General features: G+C 39.2%; 1 protein-coding gene across 6 annotated transcripts in view; it reads right to left on the bottom strand.

The window, feature by feature from the left end:
• Nucleotides 1-18,792, bottom strand: part of GCC2 (GRIP and coiled-coil domain containing 2) — a 76,500-nt gene that overhangs the window by 7,422 nt on the left and 50,286 nt on the right. For 3 of the 6 annotated variants that reach the window (XM_036447974.2, XM_045584164.1, XM_036447975.2), the window contains exons 17-19: nt 9,279-9,400; nt 4,495-4,671; nt 1,604-1,821 (exon numbers count right to left, since the gene is read on the bottom strand). In XM_036447974.2, coding sequence (XP_036303867.1) covers nt 1,604-1,821; nt 4,495-4,671; nt 9,279-9,400 — 517 coding nt within the window. Of the gene's footprint in view, nt 1-1,599; nt 1,822-4,468; nt 4,672-9,278; nt 9,401-18,792 lie in introns of those variants that run through there. The other 3 variants (XR_004989636.2, XR_004989635.2, XM_045584165.1) reach the window with 2 other exon arrangements.

Genomic DNA, 18,792 nt, shown 5'->3' with positions numbered 1-18,792 from the left:
GTATAAATTACTATTAGTTGGATATGATAAAGTATTAGATAACACAAAGCTCACAATATAGAGACCTCAACATTGGTAGAAATTCTAAAACTAGATTCCAGCTGCTTTTGAGGATCAGGTATTTCAGCTGACTGTATACTTTCTGACACAACAGACTTGCTGACATATGCTTAGCAAACGTTCTTGTTGATCGTGCCCTCTACTGATTCCTACCATTGTCTGCTCAGTGTTCAGGCAAGAAGAACCTAGAGTTCAGGAAGGGAACTAATCAGCACTAATTCACAGGCACTAATTCTCCTGCTTGCTGGTAGTGAACACTTGCATAGAAACGTAAGGTTGGTAAGACACTTTCAAACACATCACTTTATCGATCCCAAGAAACCTGAAGTTCAGAGAAAGTAAATGACTTTGCTCAGGTTCTCAGAGCTGGGTCAGAGACAAGAATTCTAACCTAGGTTTTTTAACTTCAAATTTCACTCATTTCCCATTTCATGAAGTTGCCTCCCATTTTCTTTTCTTTAATATATCTTTGTTGATATATTTCAGAGAAGAAGGGAAAGGGAGAGAGAGATAGAAACATTAATGATGAGAGAGAACTATTGATCAGCTGCTTCCTGCATGCCCCCACTGGGGATTGAGCCCGCAACCGGGACAAGTGCCCTGACTAGGAATCAAACTGTGACTTCCTGGTTCATAGGACAACGACCAACCACTGAGACATGCTGGCTTGGCTGCCTCATATTTTCTTTCAAATATTAGCCCTCTGGCTACATTTGTTGAGGCATTTTCCTGGATTTCTGATATTTTCCTAACTGCTTATTCTATTGCTGGTTCCTAGACTACAATCTCTTATGCAACCCGTGTTTCCCTGGCTGATTACTTTCTGTGCTGATTCTTGGCATATGTTAAATTTTCTTAAATTTCTTAAAAGTTGGTTTCTGACTAATAACTGATGGCATTTTTCCATGGCAAACAGTGTTAAGTATGAAGCTGATACTTAATACTAAAATGTAGCCTCATCTGGATGACAGCCAATGTCATTTCTCCCCAGATTTATTTGGGGAATATCTCCCCAGATATTTCCATTTCTTCCAGAAAGTAGACTGATACTGGGTGTGGCTGAACTAAAACTCCAACTAATCAGAAACTTGAGAGGGAAGAGCTGACCAACCAATCCTGTAAGTTCAGTGCTGCTTGAGTGTTTCCAAGCCTCTTGGTCTCTTAATATTTCTAATTAAAAAATACATACATTTTGATGACTAACAGTGAAAAACACCAAACAAACCAAGTGAATATTTGAATCTGGCAGGTCATGAGACTGACACAGTATGTTGGAGTCAGAAAAAGGAAATACTATCTTACATGGAGGCTGACAAATACATGGAAATCAGTATTCTCTGGTTACATAAGTTGGTTTAAATACAATCTAGAATGGTTCCAATATATTTTCTGTGAGCAAATCCAAAATTCATTAATCACAGAATCAACACTGGCTGTCATCTAGTACATTTTCTATTTTCTTAAGAATTTGTGAAGAATGTATTTGAGTGACATAAATACATGAGAACATGAATGACGATGGTTTCCATGTGTACATACATACTTTTTGTGGTCGATTCACTCTTAAGCTGGAAAAGCTGAGTTTCCACCTTGGAGAGCTGTTGCTGCAAAGTTTCTATTGTCTTTCTGTGCTCTTCCTGCAAGTGCCTCACTTGATCTCGGAAGCTGCTGCGAAGGACCTCATTCTGGGATGTCAGGTGACTCACTGCCTGTGCATGTTCAGACTTCATCATCATGTTCTCTGATTGTATTGAACATAACCTGAAGGGTGAGAGGCACATAATTTATCTGAGACCTTTCAATTTAAGATGCTGACTCAGCCTTTCCTAACTGGGCCTTGCAAGAGAATTAGCCCTGAGATAGGAATGAACTTCTCTCATATGCATCTAAGATGGAACTAGGTGTGTAACAGTCTGGGGAGAAATGACACTGGCTGTCATCTAGTTCAAATCCTAGTCTGTATTCCATAGTTCAGAGAGGAACCTTGGTTGAGAAACTATGTTGTATGGCTTAGATGAGAAACTTTCTTCATAGTTTAGCAGAAAAAAGCACTACATTTAGGACATAAATATTATACTTTTAATTAGTGCACTTTGGGTAGCTCATATAAATACAGGATTAATATATCTTTTTTTGATTATCCCAAAAAACACACAAAAAGAACACTCTTTTGATTCATAAGGAAAGCCTTAAAGGAAAGCATCCCCTTCTGAATGAATTAACATGACACTGAAACACAAAGACTTAGCTTACTATAACCGCTTCTGAATTTCACTGCACTTCAGAACCACTCAAAAATACAGACAACTGGTTCTCTTCCTCCAGCCACTGAATCAGAATATCCAAAGGTAATCCTAGAAGATGCCAACTTTTAGCAGTTATCTATGATATTTTTTATGTAGTCAGACTGATACTAGTAAGGGACCTACTATTTGGAAACTACTATTTTTAATAGCTTAGTTGTAGTATTGATTTCTATGTTTAACTTTGGTAAAACAAAACTTTTTTTTTTTTTTTAAACAAAAGGAATCCACAAGTACACTACCATAAAAATTCAAACAATACTGAAGCAATTATAGGAAACAGTTAACCCCCCCTCTCTATTCACTTACTCCCACAATGTAAAACCCCAACTCCAGGGGTAAAATTCATTAATGGTCTAGCACATGTGTCAAACACAAGGCCCGAGGGCCAAATCCATCCCACCAGGCCTTGCAATGTGGCCCGCACCGCGCTGTCATCACTGCACTCCGCTGCGTTTCCATCACAATGACAGTTTATGACTGTTCAGTAAACCATTCGGCCCGCGATTTAGGCTGGATTTTAGATTTTGGCCCCTTCTCTGATTGAGTTCGACACCCCTAGATCTCTTTTGTATGTGTTACACATATGGATACCACATAAGGTTTTAAAACAAGATTTAGTTGCTAAAGGGGGACATATGAAATAACAAATCATGCTTCATGAGGATACTTTTAATATATACTATTAAAGAATGATATTATATATGCTACCCCTTAACCCTGCATTTTCCCTGCATTTTGTTTAATATGTATCAAGGAAGTAAAGAAAGAACCATTAGCTATCACAATATTTTCCTAAGGTAGATAAATGCTGCATTTTAGAACTAGGGTTTTCAGGTTGTGTAAGTGATATTTCTAAATTTGCTTGTTTGAGAAAGGTAGAAATTTAAGCCACACCTGATACTGAAACAACTGTGATGATCAAAGTCCTCTGTTCTTGTCCCAGCTGTTACTGGGGTGTTTATATTAATTGGGTCCCTATTTACTCCTCTACCATTTAAAAAAATCTCACAAAATATGAATATTAAAATGTTTAAAAAAGAGAATACATAAAGAAAAGGCTATTTCTTTAGGCTAAGGCACAGATAACACAATATCATTAGAGGGAGAGAGACACTGATTTGTGATTCCACTTATTCATGCATTTATTGGTTGCCTCTTTTATGTGCCATGACTAGGGATCGGACACACAACCTTAATATATCAACTGAACTACCTGGCTATGTCAATAATATCAGTAGTTTTTCATATTTTGGGGGAAGACACCTATATATATATATCTCAAAATGCTATGAACACTGCCCAGCACTTAGAAAAGTGACTGCTCAAAAAAATTTATGGAATGATCAAATTACTTCAGAGGCATCACTTGCACTCTGTCTTATCAATGTAGTTAGCAATAACTTTTCTAAAGTAAAGAATAAGTGTTGGAAATTTCTAAAGTAAATATCAAGTATATATATCATTATATATAAACTAATCTCATGGTAAACACTGGTGATAGTTAAAAAATTGGTAGATCTTTCCTAAAACTTTTGATTTATGAAATTAACATACATAAATCACACTGTTAAAAGATTAAAAAGCCAAAAAAATGAAGTGCTTTAATTTTTAAGATTAGTATACAATTGGGCATGTATTATAAACACATTTGAGATATATTAAGTATCTTTATGAAAGACACTCATGAAAAATCCTTTTCCTCAATCTAGGATACAACTAATATTACCACTCAATTTCTTTATGACAAGAATTCAAAGTTCCTTGTTCACAATAATCGACTTATTCTGCCAATACTCCTACTGTCTATCTATACTGATCAACAAAAGTAACAAGTTGAAGACAGAGCTGCAAAGGTAGGTTAAATATTCTTTTTAGTTGGCAGCTATGTGTTTACATGTTTTCCTTTAAAAAGAAAGAAATTTGACAGGTGGTCAGCAAGGTAGCGTTGCTTTTTTTTAGGGAACATTCTAGCCATCAAGGCCATAGGAAATTCAGAGTATTGGATGAATAGTTTCTCTTAAGCTAAGAACAAAAATAATCAAAAGGAAGAGTTTTAAGATAGAAACTTAAAAGGCAGGAATATTTTACTTCCTGGTACAAACACTGTTAGTGCTGTTAGCAACCTTACTTTTCCCGGAGTTCTGCCTCTTTAGACACCGTTTCCTGCAGCATCTTGTTGTGCCTTTCTAGCAGAGTATCATGTTCAGACTGTAATGTTTGAAGTTCAGACACACTGATCTGTAAATTATTTTGGGTATCTTGTAATTTGATCTTTAGTTGGTCAACCATCATTTCCAGGTGTTCTCTAAAATAAACAGAAATAAACAGTTTAAAATATTTTTGAAAAAGGAGAACATGATTAAAAATTTTACTTTTTCTCTTTCAATGTCAGATTCCTGCTAATATGTATGATTCTAAAGTAAACATAATAATCAGAAGAATTCAGAGACTAGGGTTAAATATAATGCAAAAGACATGATCAAATTTTAGATCTCAGGCACTTCAGGTTTAAACTTTTAAGTTTCATATTCAAAAGGGGAGACCATTACAAGGCATTAAAATAACCTATTTTATGTTGTAGGACTATGCCATTAATTTAAAAAGAAAGAAAGAAATCACACAGTTCTAATCTAATCATTATGAGAATGGTAGATGGTAGATTAGACCAAGTTATAGTTAAACAAGTCCTTGGAGAAAAAACAAGGATTTGTTTTTATTTGGAGAAAGTCCCTGGAGAATTGGACTTTGTAGCTAGATCTTGAATTCTAACCGGAAATTCTGCCACAATTACTGAAGTACACTATATTGATTAGTTTCTTTTCTTTTTTGAAAGTAATGTATAAGAAAGTAAAAGGCGTCAGTCCCCTCATCCTCTGCTGCCACCATCCTCTGCCAGTGCTCCAGAGCCACTCGCCACTCAGCAGCCACTTGATACTCAGGACAGTGTCTCGGGGTGGGGGTGAGGGAGGGGGAGTGAGGCTGGCAGTCCTGCTGCTCTGTGCAGCAGCTCCATGGGATTGGTGTGAGGCATCTTGTGCTCTGAGGACATTCCCAATGCTGCATTGAGAGAACCCATCTTCCATGGACTGGGAATTCCTGGAGAGCTGTGTTTGTGAACAGCTTGCAATAATTTCCTAAGTCCCAACTCTTCATTTTCCTTTGTGTTGCATTTTGGAACATCTAGAACCCATGAACATGAACAGCGTTAGTATGAAGAGTATGACTGCCATTTCCTCGATGAAGCCTTTACTGCCAAGGACATTCTGGACCAAAAAATTAATGCAGACTCTTCTTCCGATGATAAGGATGCTTCTATGTTGTGGATTTGGGAGACATTCAAAAGTAACATCTGAGATGGCTAAAACCTCCGGTAACCCCGTTATGCAGTCAAATGCAATGACAAGAGAACCATAGTGACTCTAGCCACCATCTGGATGGGATTTGACTGTACCAGCAAGACTGAAATATAGTTGGTGCAGAGTCTTGGGGTGTCTCCAGACAGGATCATCTATGAAAACCCTTGTAAACAAGTGTCTCAGATTAGATAATTAGCCAAATATGGAGTCCAAATGATGACTTTCGATAGTGAAGTAGAGCTGATGAAGGTTGCCAGGGCACATCCAAAGGCAAAGCTGGTTTGTGGATTGCCACTAATGACTCTCAAGTGGTCTGTCATCTCAGTGTTAAATTTGGTGTCACTCTCCAGACCAGCAGGCTTCTTTGGAATGGACCAAGGAGCTAAACATTGATGTCATTGGTGTGGGCAGTTGCTGTACTGACCCTGAGACCTTTGGGCAGGCCATTTCTAATGCCCACTGTGTCTTTGATACGAGGGCTGAGGTCTGTTTCAACAAGTATCTGCTGGATATTGGTGGTGGCTTTCCTGGATCTGAGGATGCAAAGCTTAAGTTTGAGGAGATCACCAGTGTAATGTTTGTTTTATGTGAATTTTTATTCAATTCTCAAACATGCTATGAGAGCACCCCTAAGCTGCCAGGCAAGCATTTGTAGCTTATGTATTGGCAGAACCAGCCCAAGGCTTAGTGTTGTTACCTGTTTTACAATAAAGTACCTTGGAAATTAGGCATTGGAAAAAGAAAAAGTAGAAGGAACATATAACATTCATATTAAAAAAATGTGAACCCCAAATTCTGGCACAATTAAAAAGTGTTCAAGTCTTGCCAAAACCGGTTTGGCTCAGCGGTAGAGCATTGGTCTGTGGACTGAAAGGTCCCAGGTTCGATTCCGGTCAGGGGCATGTATGTTGGTTGCGGGCACATCCCTGGTAGGAGGTGTGCAAGAGGCAGCTGGTCGATGTTTCGCTCTCATCGATGTTTCTAGCTCTCTATCTCTCTCCCTTCCTCTCTGTGAAAAATCAATTAAAAAAAAAAGTGTTCAAGTCTTGGAAATGGTGACATTTTTATATTGTGTAAATATTCAACTTTAGCTTTGAGATAAGCTATTGATAGAGAAAATATCTCATCATTTTCATCCTATAGTTGCTATTTTTTCTAAAGCACTTAAAAATTTTTTTTTTATAAACTGGATTTTTATTTTATTTTAAAAAAATAAATCTCTATTGTTCAGGTTATTACATATGTACCTCTTCCTCCCCCATAGCTGATTCTCCACCTGATTCCCCACCCTACCCCCATGCCCTTACACACCCTATCACTGTCTTCATCCATAAGTGTAAGATTTTTGTCCAATCTCTTCCCGCACCCCTCACACTTCCTTTTCCCTGAGAATTGTCAGTCCACTCCCTTTCTATGCCCCTGATTCTATTATATTCACCAGTTTATTCTATTCATCAGATTTTTTATTCACTTGTTGATAGACATGTATTTATTCTTCATAATTTTTATCTTTACTTTTTCTTCTTCTTCCTCTTCTTAAAGAATACCTTTCAGCATTTCATATAATAGTGGTTTGGTATTGATGAACTCCTTTAGCTTTTTCTTGTCTGTGAAGCTCTTTATCTCACCTTCAGTTCTAAATGAGAGCTTTTCTGGGTAGAGTAATCTTGGTTGTAGGTTCTTGATGTTCATCACTTTGCATATTTCTTGCCACTCCCGTCTGGCCTGCATAGTTTCTGTTGAGAAATCAGCTGATAGTCGTATGGATACTCCCTTGTATGTAATTAACTGTTTTTCTCTTACTGCTTTCAAGATTCTGTCTTTGTCTTTTGCCCTTGGCATTTTAATTATGATGTGTCTTAGTGTGGTCCTCTTTAGATTCCTCTTGTTTGGGGTTCTCTGTGCTTCCTGGACTTGTAAGTCTATTTCTTTCATCAGGTAGGGAAAGTTTTCTGTCATTATTTCTTCTAATAGGTTTTTAACATTTTGCTCTCTCTCTTCTTCTGACACTCCAATAATTTGGATGTTGATACACTTAACCCTTTGCACTCCGAACCATTCTGGACATTGGCTACCAGCTACTCGACGCTACTTTGCGGCAGACACGTGCGTTGAATTAACTCAATTCCCCGTAATCACTAATAAACTGCAATGCCCCCCCTGAGAGGGGACATCCGAGTGATATGCTAGAATTCCGATGTCCCCTGAGAGGGGACAGCGGAGTGCAAAAGGTTAAAGTTGTCCCATAGGCTCCTTACACTATCTTCGTATTTTTGGATTCTTTTTTCTTTTTTTGGATGGGTGTTTTTTGTTTCCTCATGTTTCAAATCTTTGGTTTGATTCTTGGGGTCCTTTGATCTGTTGAATTTCTGTACATTCTTTATTTCAGACAGTGTATGCTTAATATCCGACTTTTTTATTTTATTTTAAAAAATATATTTTTTATTGATTTTTTACAGAGAGGGAGGGAGAGGGAGAGAGTTAGAATCATCAATGAGAAACATCAATGAGCTGCCTCCTGCACACCCCCTACTGGGTACATGCCCTTGACCGGAATCAAACCTGGGACCCTTCTGTCCGCAGGCTGGCACTCTATCCACTGAGCCAAACCAGTTAGGGCCTATAGTTGCTATTTTTTAATAGACACCTAAACAAAAATTAATATAAGCAAAAACATAGAAATACTGTAGGATATTTAGTCCTACTTGGAACAGTAAAAGTCAGATGTGAAACTGCTTTAGCACTGAATAAAAAGAAAATACACATGCTGTAGAATGCCCTATCGTTTATTCCTAGTATATTTTAAAATAATTTACAAAAGTATGCTAGATTTAAAAAAGTATTAAACAATACACTATTGAAACAGTTACTTTTTAAAAAATATATATATTTTATTGATTTTTTACAGAGAGGAGGAGAGAGGGATAGAAAGCTAGAAACGTCGATGAGAGAGAAACATCGACCAGCTGCCTTTGCACAACCCCTATCGGGGATGTGCCTGCAACCAATGTACATGCCCTTGACCGGAATCGAACCTGGGACCTTTCAGTCTGCAGACTGACGCTCTACCACTGAGCCAAACCGGTTTCGGCTGAAACAGTTATTGATGGTCATAAACGTAAATCCAATTCCAAACCAAAAACTTAGTACTTAATTTAAAACTTGTGAAATAAGTAAAAATTTCAGAAACTTCTGTTTAGCATAATTAATGGAGAATAAGAATATCATGGAACCTTTTTTATTTCCGTATTCCTAAACTTTCAAAATTGGGAAACTTATAATGTAACTTTGTCTGTGTTTCCACTATGACCAGATTCTACTACAAGGTGAAAATATTATGTCTGCATTTCAAAGCTTGTAGCCTGGTTTCATTGTTTACTTCACACATATTTTTGAGTTCATAATAGTGCCTTTCACATTGGCCTTTCCTGCTGCTGTCTGGAACACAGTGAAACCAACACCTTTCTCATTGATCCCAGTAAAAAAAAAAATCAAAGTAGGATTGTCAACCTACTGGGTGGAAAATCCTGCATGTTCCCTATTATTCAGACTTTACCTTTCTTGTTTAGCTTCCTCAGTTTCACCCTGAGATGCAGATTTATTTTTCTGTTGTTTTAGAACATTATGAACTCGGACTTTATAGCTTTCAAATTCAGAGGTTACAGCAGCTTGTTCCACCTATAATATTTAAAAGAAAAAAAATTTCAATTGCATTTTCTTTAAAAAGAAAAAAATATATATACATATATATCCTACCTAACAAAAGAGTAATATGCAAATTAAATATCACCCTGTACACCAACAAGCCACACCCACCAGCCAATCAGAGTGACTATGCAAAAAAACCCAACCAAGATGGCTATAGCCACAGAGAGCAGGAGGGAGGCTTGGATTTCCCTGGCAATGAAGGAAGCCAAGCTTTCTACCTGCCCTTGCCAGCCTAAGTCTCCACTCAAGGCTACAAAGTGTCAATTATAGAAAGTAAACAAATCCAAAAAGAAATGGCAGCAGCCATGGAGCTGGAAAGAGCAGGAGGTTAGGTTTCCCCTGGCAATGGAAGAGGCAAAGCTTTCCACACACCCTGGCAGGCCCAGGCCTCCACTCCAGGCTACAGAGTTTCAATTATAGAAGATATATAAACTCCAACAGAAATGACTGCCAGCCATGGATCGAGCAGGAGGCTTGGCTCCACTTCAGGCTATAAAGTTTCAAATGTAGAAGGTAAATAAATTCCAGATACCAGGGCCTCCGCTTGGATTGCCAAGGGGCGTGGCTGTCCTGCAAACCACCATAGACTCCTTGCTCAGGCCACCCCAACACTGCAAGGGAACCCCCATCTTGATCTGGGACAACTTTCAGGGCAAACCAACTGGCACCCACCTGTGTACCTCTATCTACCTACCTAATAAAAAAGTAATATGCAGATTGACCATCACTCCAACACAAAGATTTTGCCAGTATGTGGACACAAAATGGCAACCACAAGATGGCTAGCAGGGGAGGGCAGATGGGAGGCACCAGGCCTTCAAGGAAGGGCAGTTGAGAGGGACCAGGCCTGCAAGGGAGGCCAGTTGGAGGCAATCAACCCTCAAGGGGAGGGCAATTAGGGGTGACCAGGCTGGCAGAGGAGGGAAGTTGGGGGCAAACAGGCTAGCAGGGAAGCAGTTAGACATCAATCAGGCTGGCATGGGAGTGGTTAGGGGGTAATCAGGCTGGCAGGCAGAAGTGGTTAGGGGCAATCAGGAACGCAGGCAGGTGAGCAGTTGGGAGCCAGCAGTCCTGGATTGTGAGAAGATGTCTGAATGCAGGCTGCATGGGGCCCTCCAGGACAATTACTACACAAGGCCACTCTACCAATTCTAGGAGACATAGTAGCGCTACTTAATACATAGAAACAAACACAGGGAAGCAGCCAAAATGTGTAAACAAAGAAACGTGTCATAAATGAAAGAAATTGAATCAAGCAAACTACTAGATATAGGGTTCAAATTCATGGTTATAAGGTTTCTCAAGGATCTTCATGGGACTTAGTGAGATTTTTGAGGATCTTAGTGTGAATGTCAAAGACATGGAAAAGGACCAGTCAGAAATTAAGTATACACTAACTGAAATAAAGAATAATTTACAGGGATTCGATGGTAGAGTAGAGGAGTGCGAGAATCAAATAAACAATTTGAAATATGAGAAAGCAAAAACATCCAATCAGAAGAGCAAAAAGAAAAAAAAATCCAAAAATATGGGGATAGTTTAAGAAGCCTCTGGCACAAGCATACCATTTGCATCATGGGGGTGCCAGAAGGAGAAGTTAGCAAGATATTAAAAACAAATTTGAAGAAATAATGACAGAAAACTTCCCCTACCCAGTGAAAAGAATAGACTTACAAGTCCAGGAAGTGTGGAGAGTCCCAAACAAGGGGAACTTTAAGAGTCCCACATCAAGACACATCATAATTAAAATGCCAATGGTTAAAGACAAAGAGATAATCTTAAAAGCAGCAAGAGAAAAACAGTTAGTTACTTACAGGGGAGCATCTGTACAACTGGCAGCTAGTTTCTCAACCGAAACTTTGCAAGGCTAGAAGGGAGTGGCAAGAAATATTCAAAGTGATGATAACAAGGACCTACAACCAAGATTATTCTACCCAGAAAAGCTTTCATTTAGAACTGAAGGTCAGATAAAGAGCTTTACAGACAAGAAAAAACTAAATGAGTTCATCATCACCAAACCAGTATTACATGAAATGCTGAAAGGTATTCTTTAAGAAGAGGAAGAAAAAGAAAAAAAGAAGGAAAAAAAGATAAAAACATGAACAACAAAATGGCAGTAAATATACAACTGAACCTATAAATTAATAAAAGTGAACAAGATATTTAATGAACAAAATGAACTGATTAATAAAATAGAACCAGAGGCATGAAACTCGGAACTGATGAATTTCAGAGGGAAGAGGGGAAAGAATTGGGGTAAGACATTAACCAAAGATCTTACCTGTGGACACAGACAGTTGGGTAGTGAGGGCCTGGGGCTGGGTGGGAACCAGGTAAAGGGGGCATGGAGGGAAAGAGGGGACATTAGTAATACTTTCAACAATAAAGAATAATAATAATAATAAAGACATTAGATTGAAATAAAAATAAAAAACACTGCCTAGCCCTGGCCTAACATCTCAAGGTTATGGGTTCAATCCCAGTCAGGGCAAATATAAGAAAATCAACCAATGAATGAATAAATAAGTGGAACAACAATTGATGTTTCTCCCCTTCCCTGTCTCCCCCCCCCCCCCCCCCCCCCCTCCCCGAAGCCAAGTTTACAAAGGGGTCCCTCATGCAAATTGCATATCAGGGAAAAACTTGCCCTGAACCAACTACCTCTACACTGAACTATCTGCCTGCATGTGCTCCTGCCACCTGAGCTAGCCTATCTTATGGGAATTCCTGGAATCCCATTCTAACCAATTGGACTAAGGCTTTCCCTAGTCCACCTGAAAAGGCTCTTATTTTCTGACCAATTAGGAATTGCCTTTAGACCAATCAGTGATCTGGAGTCCTCATTTGCATGAGGCTTGACTAATTAGGAACAAGGGGCAGGAACTCCTTCCTTTGTAAGTCAGCTCCTCTCTGGCTCTGAGACCACACTTTTCCATTCCACTGAAGAGTACATTTCACTGTCTAAGCTGAACCATCAAAAATGCTTCATTGGAACAGAGTGGACCAGACCAGCACAGGGCAAAGCAGACCAGTGAGGAGCAGAACAGAGCTGCCTAGCAGAAGATAGGCTTGGCCAACTATTGCCTGTTCCCAGGAATGCCTTCATAGCCTTGCTGTTTTACAGCAGTACTGCTATTACAGTCATGCTGTATCATAACTGAACTATTTGCACTGAATAAAGTTTCCTTCTTCACTGCACCTCAAAGTGATGATTCTTGTTGGTGTGGAATTGGCACTAATGACAATGTGCTGACACCTAGTAGAATAATTTACTATCTATAAATTTTATAATGGCACTATTTGCCTTTGGAAATTTAGAAAGATTTTCATGTATGGTGTGTCCTCTTTGTATAAATACAAGAAAAGCAGAGATTAAAAGTGGTGGCAGAGTCAACAGATGCTCCACAGACATGCTCGTAGGACCAATGTGAAATTATAATTATAATACAAAAAAACCTATCCTAAATAATCAACTGAAGACTAGCTGGAGAGAACCCTGATAACCAAGGACAGAAAGTGGAGACCACATAGAGAGTGGAAGGGCAGAGTGGGAAAGGGCTGGTCAGACTGCAACAGACAGTAGCTGATGCTACAAAGGAATATCTCAGCTGCAGGGGGTTGCCCTCTGGGATCTAAACCCCAAGTTGGGCTACCAACAGAGGACCAAAACTGAGAAAGGTGACAACATAAAAACTGGCTGTGAAAAACAGCAGGGGTGCTGTCTGCTAGGGAGAGATGGTTGGAAACGCAGGTACCTTCTCAAAGGGTCTAAGCACAGAATTTCATGTGCACCCACTCACCTTGGGTTCTGGTAGAGGGAGGGCAGAGTAGATTGGAGCTGTGTGATTAGAAGCCAGGGTTGGGGGCTCTGGGGTTAGAGCTCTGGAGGGCACACACTCCAGGTTCTTGTGCTGAGTGATCCCCCTCAAAATGCAGAGGACATCTTCTTGAAGTAGACATTTGCTATACAGGCAGTTTTTTCCCTGGGGGAAAGACAGCTGACCCACCCTATTGACTCCTTTGCTTCAGCATGTGGAGTTTCTGAGAACAAGTAAGACACTGAGAATAGCCAAGACCGGTTTGGCTCAACGGATAGAGCGTCGGCTTGGGGACTGAAGGGTCCCGGGTTCGATTCTGGTCAAGGGCATGTACCTTGGTTGCGGGCAAATCCCCAGTAGGGAGTGTGCAAGAGGCAGCTGATCGATGACTCACTCTCATCGATGTTTTTAACTATCTCTCTCCTTTCCTCTCTGTACAAAATCAATAAAAAAAAATAAAATAAAATAAAATATATATATATATAGTCTGAGAATAACATTTCACCTCCAGGCAATTGTCCCACTATTTTGGAAAAACTGTTGCCCCACCTGTGGATAATTCTTAAAATTGAATCCAACTATTATGCAGGTAGAGACAGGTCTCTGGAGGCTTTAAATATTTGCCTGATCTAATTAGTCAGAAATAGCATTTGACACTGGAAGGCATAGCAGATCTACTTAATATATAATACAATCACAAACCCAAACAGGCAGCCAAAATGGGGAGATAAAAAAACCACCACCAAAAGAACAAGACAATTATCAGACACAGAGTTCAGAAATTTCTGACACAGAGTTCAGAATAATGATGGCAAAATGCTCAACAGCATAAGAAAAGATATAGTAACTATGAAAAATGAAATAGCAGTAATAAAGAACACAGTGGAAGGAATACACAGCCGATTAGGGACAGCTGAGGATTGGATGAGTAAATTAGAAAACTGGGTAGAAAAAAAATCACGCAATCAGAAAACATAAAAGAAAAAACAATTAAAAAACAGGACAGCTTAAGGGAGTTGTGGGACAATATGAAACATAACAATATTCCCATAACAGGTATGCCAGAAGAAGAAAGGGAGCAAGGGATAGAGAATGTATTTGAAGAAATAATGGCAGAAAACTTCCCTAATCTGGTGAAGGAAAAACTCTCACACAAGTAGAGAGTCCCAAGCAAGAAAAACCCAAATAGACCCACGTACAGACACACCATATTTAAATTCCAAAAATTAAAGACAAAGAAAGAATCTTTACGGCAGCAAGAGAAAAGCAAACTATTACCTACAAAGGAGCTCTTATTTCTCAATTGAAACTCTAGAGGCCGAAGGGAATGGCATGAAGTATTCATGGTAATGAAAAGCAAGGATCTGAAACCAAGATTACTATATTCAGCAAGACTACCACTCAAAATAGATGGTAAAATAAAGAGCTTCCCAGAAAAAGAAAGGCTAAAGGAGCTTATCACCACCAAACTTGCACTACAAGAAATCCTACAGGGACTGCTGTAATGAGAAGAGATAGAGAGAGAAACCCAGGCATACAGAACAAAAATGGCAATAAATAAATACCTATCAATAATAACTCTAAATGTAAATGGATTAAATGCTCCAGTCAAAAGACATTGGGTGACTGAATGGATATAAAAACATGAACCAACTATATACTGTCTACAAGAGACCAACCTCAACAAAGAACACAGGACTCACTCAGAAAAAGTGAAGGGATGAAAAAATATCTTCAGGTAAATGGAAATGAAATAAAAGCTGGGGTAGCAATACTTATATCAGAAAATAGACCTCAAAGTGAGAGCTATAAAAAGATAATGAAGGCCATTGCATAACACTAATGGGATCAAAACAACAAGATGAAATAATTCTGGTAAACATATGCACCCAATATTGAAGCACCTAAATATATATAAATAACTTCTGAAGAATAAAGGGCGAGATCTACAGCAATACAATCACAGTAGGGCACGTTAATACCATATTGACAACACTATAGATATTCTAGATATTCTAGACAAAAAAAAAAAAAATCAATAAGGAGACAGCAAACCTAATCAATATGATAGATCAGATGGAATTAACATTTTTGTAACATTTTAGCACAAAGCTACAGAATATATATTTTTCTCAAATGTACATACCCAAAAATAAGACTGTTTTATATTAATTTTTGCTCCCAAAGATGCGGTAGGTCTTATTTTCAGGGGATGTCTTATTTTTCCATGAAGAATACGGTACACATTTATTGTTAAATAAAAATAAAGGAAATTTATTACCTGTATACAATATGGTAGTACGGTAGTTGTCAACACAAACCAGACAAACTATGAATCCTACAGTATCAAGAATTTACTCATTTATTCAATGACAATCATATCATCATCTTCTGGAACATCATCATAACAATCCAATTCCTGAATTTCCTGGTGAATTTCTTGTGACTCTGTTTCTTTCAGAATCAGTGGACCAAATCTCTCATGTTTAGCAATAGTACTGTCTTTAAATGAGTACTTCTTGTCAAGGTAGCCTGTTCGCAGTGCATTTGCAATGCAACTGTCAGTGATTTTCTCCCATGAATTCTTCACCCAAGTCACAACTTCTTGCAGTTTAGGTTTCACAAAGTTTCCACACTGATTTCTCTCCATTCTATTTTCAATGTAGTCATTAATTTCCACGTGCAAATTGTCTTTGAATGGCTTGTTTATTGCAATATCAAGAGTCTGGAGATAGGCCGTCATTCCTGCGGGAATCATTATCTGATCTATTTTTCTTTCATGAAGAAATGTCTTCATGTCTTTAGCGTGGTGAGTGCTGGCTGCATCCCAGACTAGCAGACCTCTTTGGCTCCCTCGCATAGCATGCGGCAGCATTAAATCGACCCACTTCCTTATAACTGCTTGGGTGGCCCAGGCTTTTTCAGTTTCAAGAATAAAAATGCCCAAAACAATCTTTTCCTTCTTGCCCTTAGAAATGATTAAAGGTGGGATTTTAGTGCCATCCAGACGAATTGCCAAAATACAGGAAACACGTGCACTTTCATAAGCAGTGGAGGGAATGTACACTAAGGAGGCACCTTGCTGTTCAATTGTTGTTTGAGATGATTGGCCCATAAACACTGCAGTTTCATCCATAGCAATCATGTTGGAAAGATTATATTTAGAGAAGTCAGCATCATCAATAAAGGACTTGAATGCAAGTGCTCGCTTAATAACTTGAGTATCTTCCAACCTAAAAATGCTGTCCCGGTAGATCTCCTTAAAGACAGTTCACTTCGCTGAAGGAAATTATCCAGCCAGTGTTGTGATGCTTTGAAGTTTTCGGGGGCTATGTCAAACTGTGGTGCCATTGCAAGGGCAAATTCTTGAATCTGAGCCCTATTCACAACCAGAGTGTTGTGATGCTTTGAAGTCTTCGGGGCTACAACAAACTGTGGTGCCATTGCAAGGGCAAATTCTTGAATCTGAGCCCTATTCACAACCAAAGCCTCTGCTCTCCTGTCAACAACCCATTCATAGATCAGGTCTTCCAGCTCAGAAAATAATGGTTGCCGACCTTATCCACACTTGCGCTTTTTAGCATTTCCCTTGTCCACTTGTTCAATGAGGTTACTATACTCTGCTCGTCATTTTCAGACCAATCGGATACTCAACATCTTCTCTTTGCAGAAAGCAGTAAGATTTTGGCCCCAAGAGTCTTCCACAATTCCTTTCTTGTACTCCACGGAGTAGCTTTTTCTTTTTGCGCTCATTTCTAGGGGTAATAAAAAAGGAATTGGGCTATCAAGGTGGGGGGAGGGGGATCACTTAAAATGACACAGGGGGGACCAGAGGGGGAATCAAAATGGCACAGGAGAATCAGAGGGGGATTACTATTTTAGTAACCCCTTTTGATCCTCCTGTGTCATTTTGATTGCCCTTTCTGATCCTCCTGTGTCATTTTAAGTGATCCCCCTCCCCCCACCCCTGTGCCACTGCACACCTTCACCAGTCATCCCCCTACCCCTTTATCAGACATTTACCCCCTGGGGCCTGCCTAGGGACTGTCACTGGGCTTCCTGGGGCCTGGATCTGGGCTGGAGCAGGGTCTGCCACTGACTGAGAACCTTCAGTCATCATGAGGGCGGCCGCGAGCATCGGGTAGTGTCACCAGAGACAGACCAGCACTCACTACCTTCGCTGCATCCTGTCCGCTCTAATCCTCCTGTTCTACACGCATCTGCGAAAGTCTCCTCCTCTCTCCCACCCTGCGCTCACCGCTCATTCCGACCTCTGCTTCTCCTCCACTCCGCGTAACGTCACCGGTTGCTAGATGACAGTCGGGGCAGCCCTAGCAACCAGTTTACGGTAAATTAATTTTCATTCTGAGACAGAGCCTGGGGGGGCCTTATTTTGGGAGGGATGCCTTATTTTTCACTCAAAAGGAAACCTGTAAGTAGGTTTTATTTTCGGAGGATATTTTATTTTCGGGGAAACATGGTAGGAAAATTTTAAAGACAGACCACAGGTTAAGACACAAACTAAGTCTCTACAAGTTTAAGAAGATTTTAATACTATCAAGCATCTTCTCAGATCAAAATGGCATGAAATTAGAAATCAGGTACAATAAAAATACTCAAAAACTTTCAATCTCATACAGGCTAAACAGCATGCTATTAAATAATGAATGGGCCGGGACCAGTTTGGCTCAATGGATAGAGCGTCGGCTTGGGGACTGAAGGGTCCCGGGTTCGATTCCAGTCAAGGGCATGTACCGTGGTTGCGGGCATATCCCCGGTGGGGGGTGTGCAAGAGGCAGCTGATCGATGACTCTCTCATTGATGTTTCTGACTATCTCTCTCCATTCCTTTCTGTACAAAATCAATAAAATATATTAAAAAAAAAAAATGAATGGGTTACCAAGGAGATCAAAGAAGAAATAAAAACCATTCTGGAAACAAATAACAATGAAAACAAAATAATTCAAAATCTATGGGGCACAGTGAAAGCAGTTCTGAGGGAGGAGATCATAGCACTATTGGCCTAGTGTAAACAAACAAACAAAACAAAAAAAAACACAAAAGAAAACAAACAAGAAAATAAAAACTTGTAATAAGTTATCTTACTCTACAACTTAAAGAATTAGAAAGAGAGCAACATGAAAAGTTAAGAGTAAGTAAATGGGAGGAAATAATAAAGATAAGAGCAGAAATAAATGACACAGAGACCAAAAACACAATACAATAGAGCTAGATCTTTGAAAGGATAAACAAAACTGATGAACTTCTAGCCAGACCCATCAAGAGGCAAAGAGAAAGAATGTAAATAAAATCAGAAAGGAAAGAGATGAAATAATTACTGACTCCACAAAAATAAAAAGGATTATAAACAAAATACTATGACCAACTCCATTCCAACAAATGGGACAACATGGACAAAATGTACACATACCTAGAAAAATACAATCTTCCAAAACTCAATCAGGAAGGATCAGAAAACTTGAAAGGCTGACAACTATTGATGAAATTGAAGCAATAATAAAAAATCTTCCAACAAACAAAAGG

The sequence above is a fragment of the Pipistrellus kuhlii genome, unplaced genomic scaffold (genome assembly GCF_014108245.1).
Source record: "Pipistrellus kuhlii isolate mPipKuh1 unplaced genomic scaffold, mPipKuh1.p scaffold_m20_p_2, whole genome shotgun sequence".
Lineage (NCBI taxonomy): Eukaryota > Metazoa > Chordata > Mammalia > Chiroptera > Vespertilionidae > Pipistrellus > Pipistrellus kuhlii.
The sequence above is the reverse complement of the archived record's forward strand: the minus strand, read 5'-3'. Positions and strand labels throughout refer to the sequence as shown.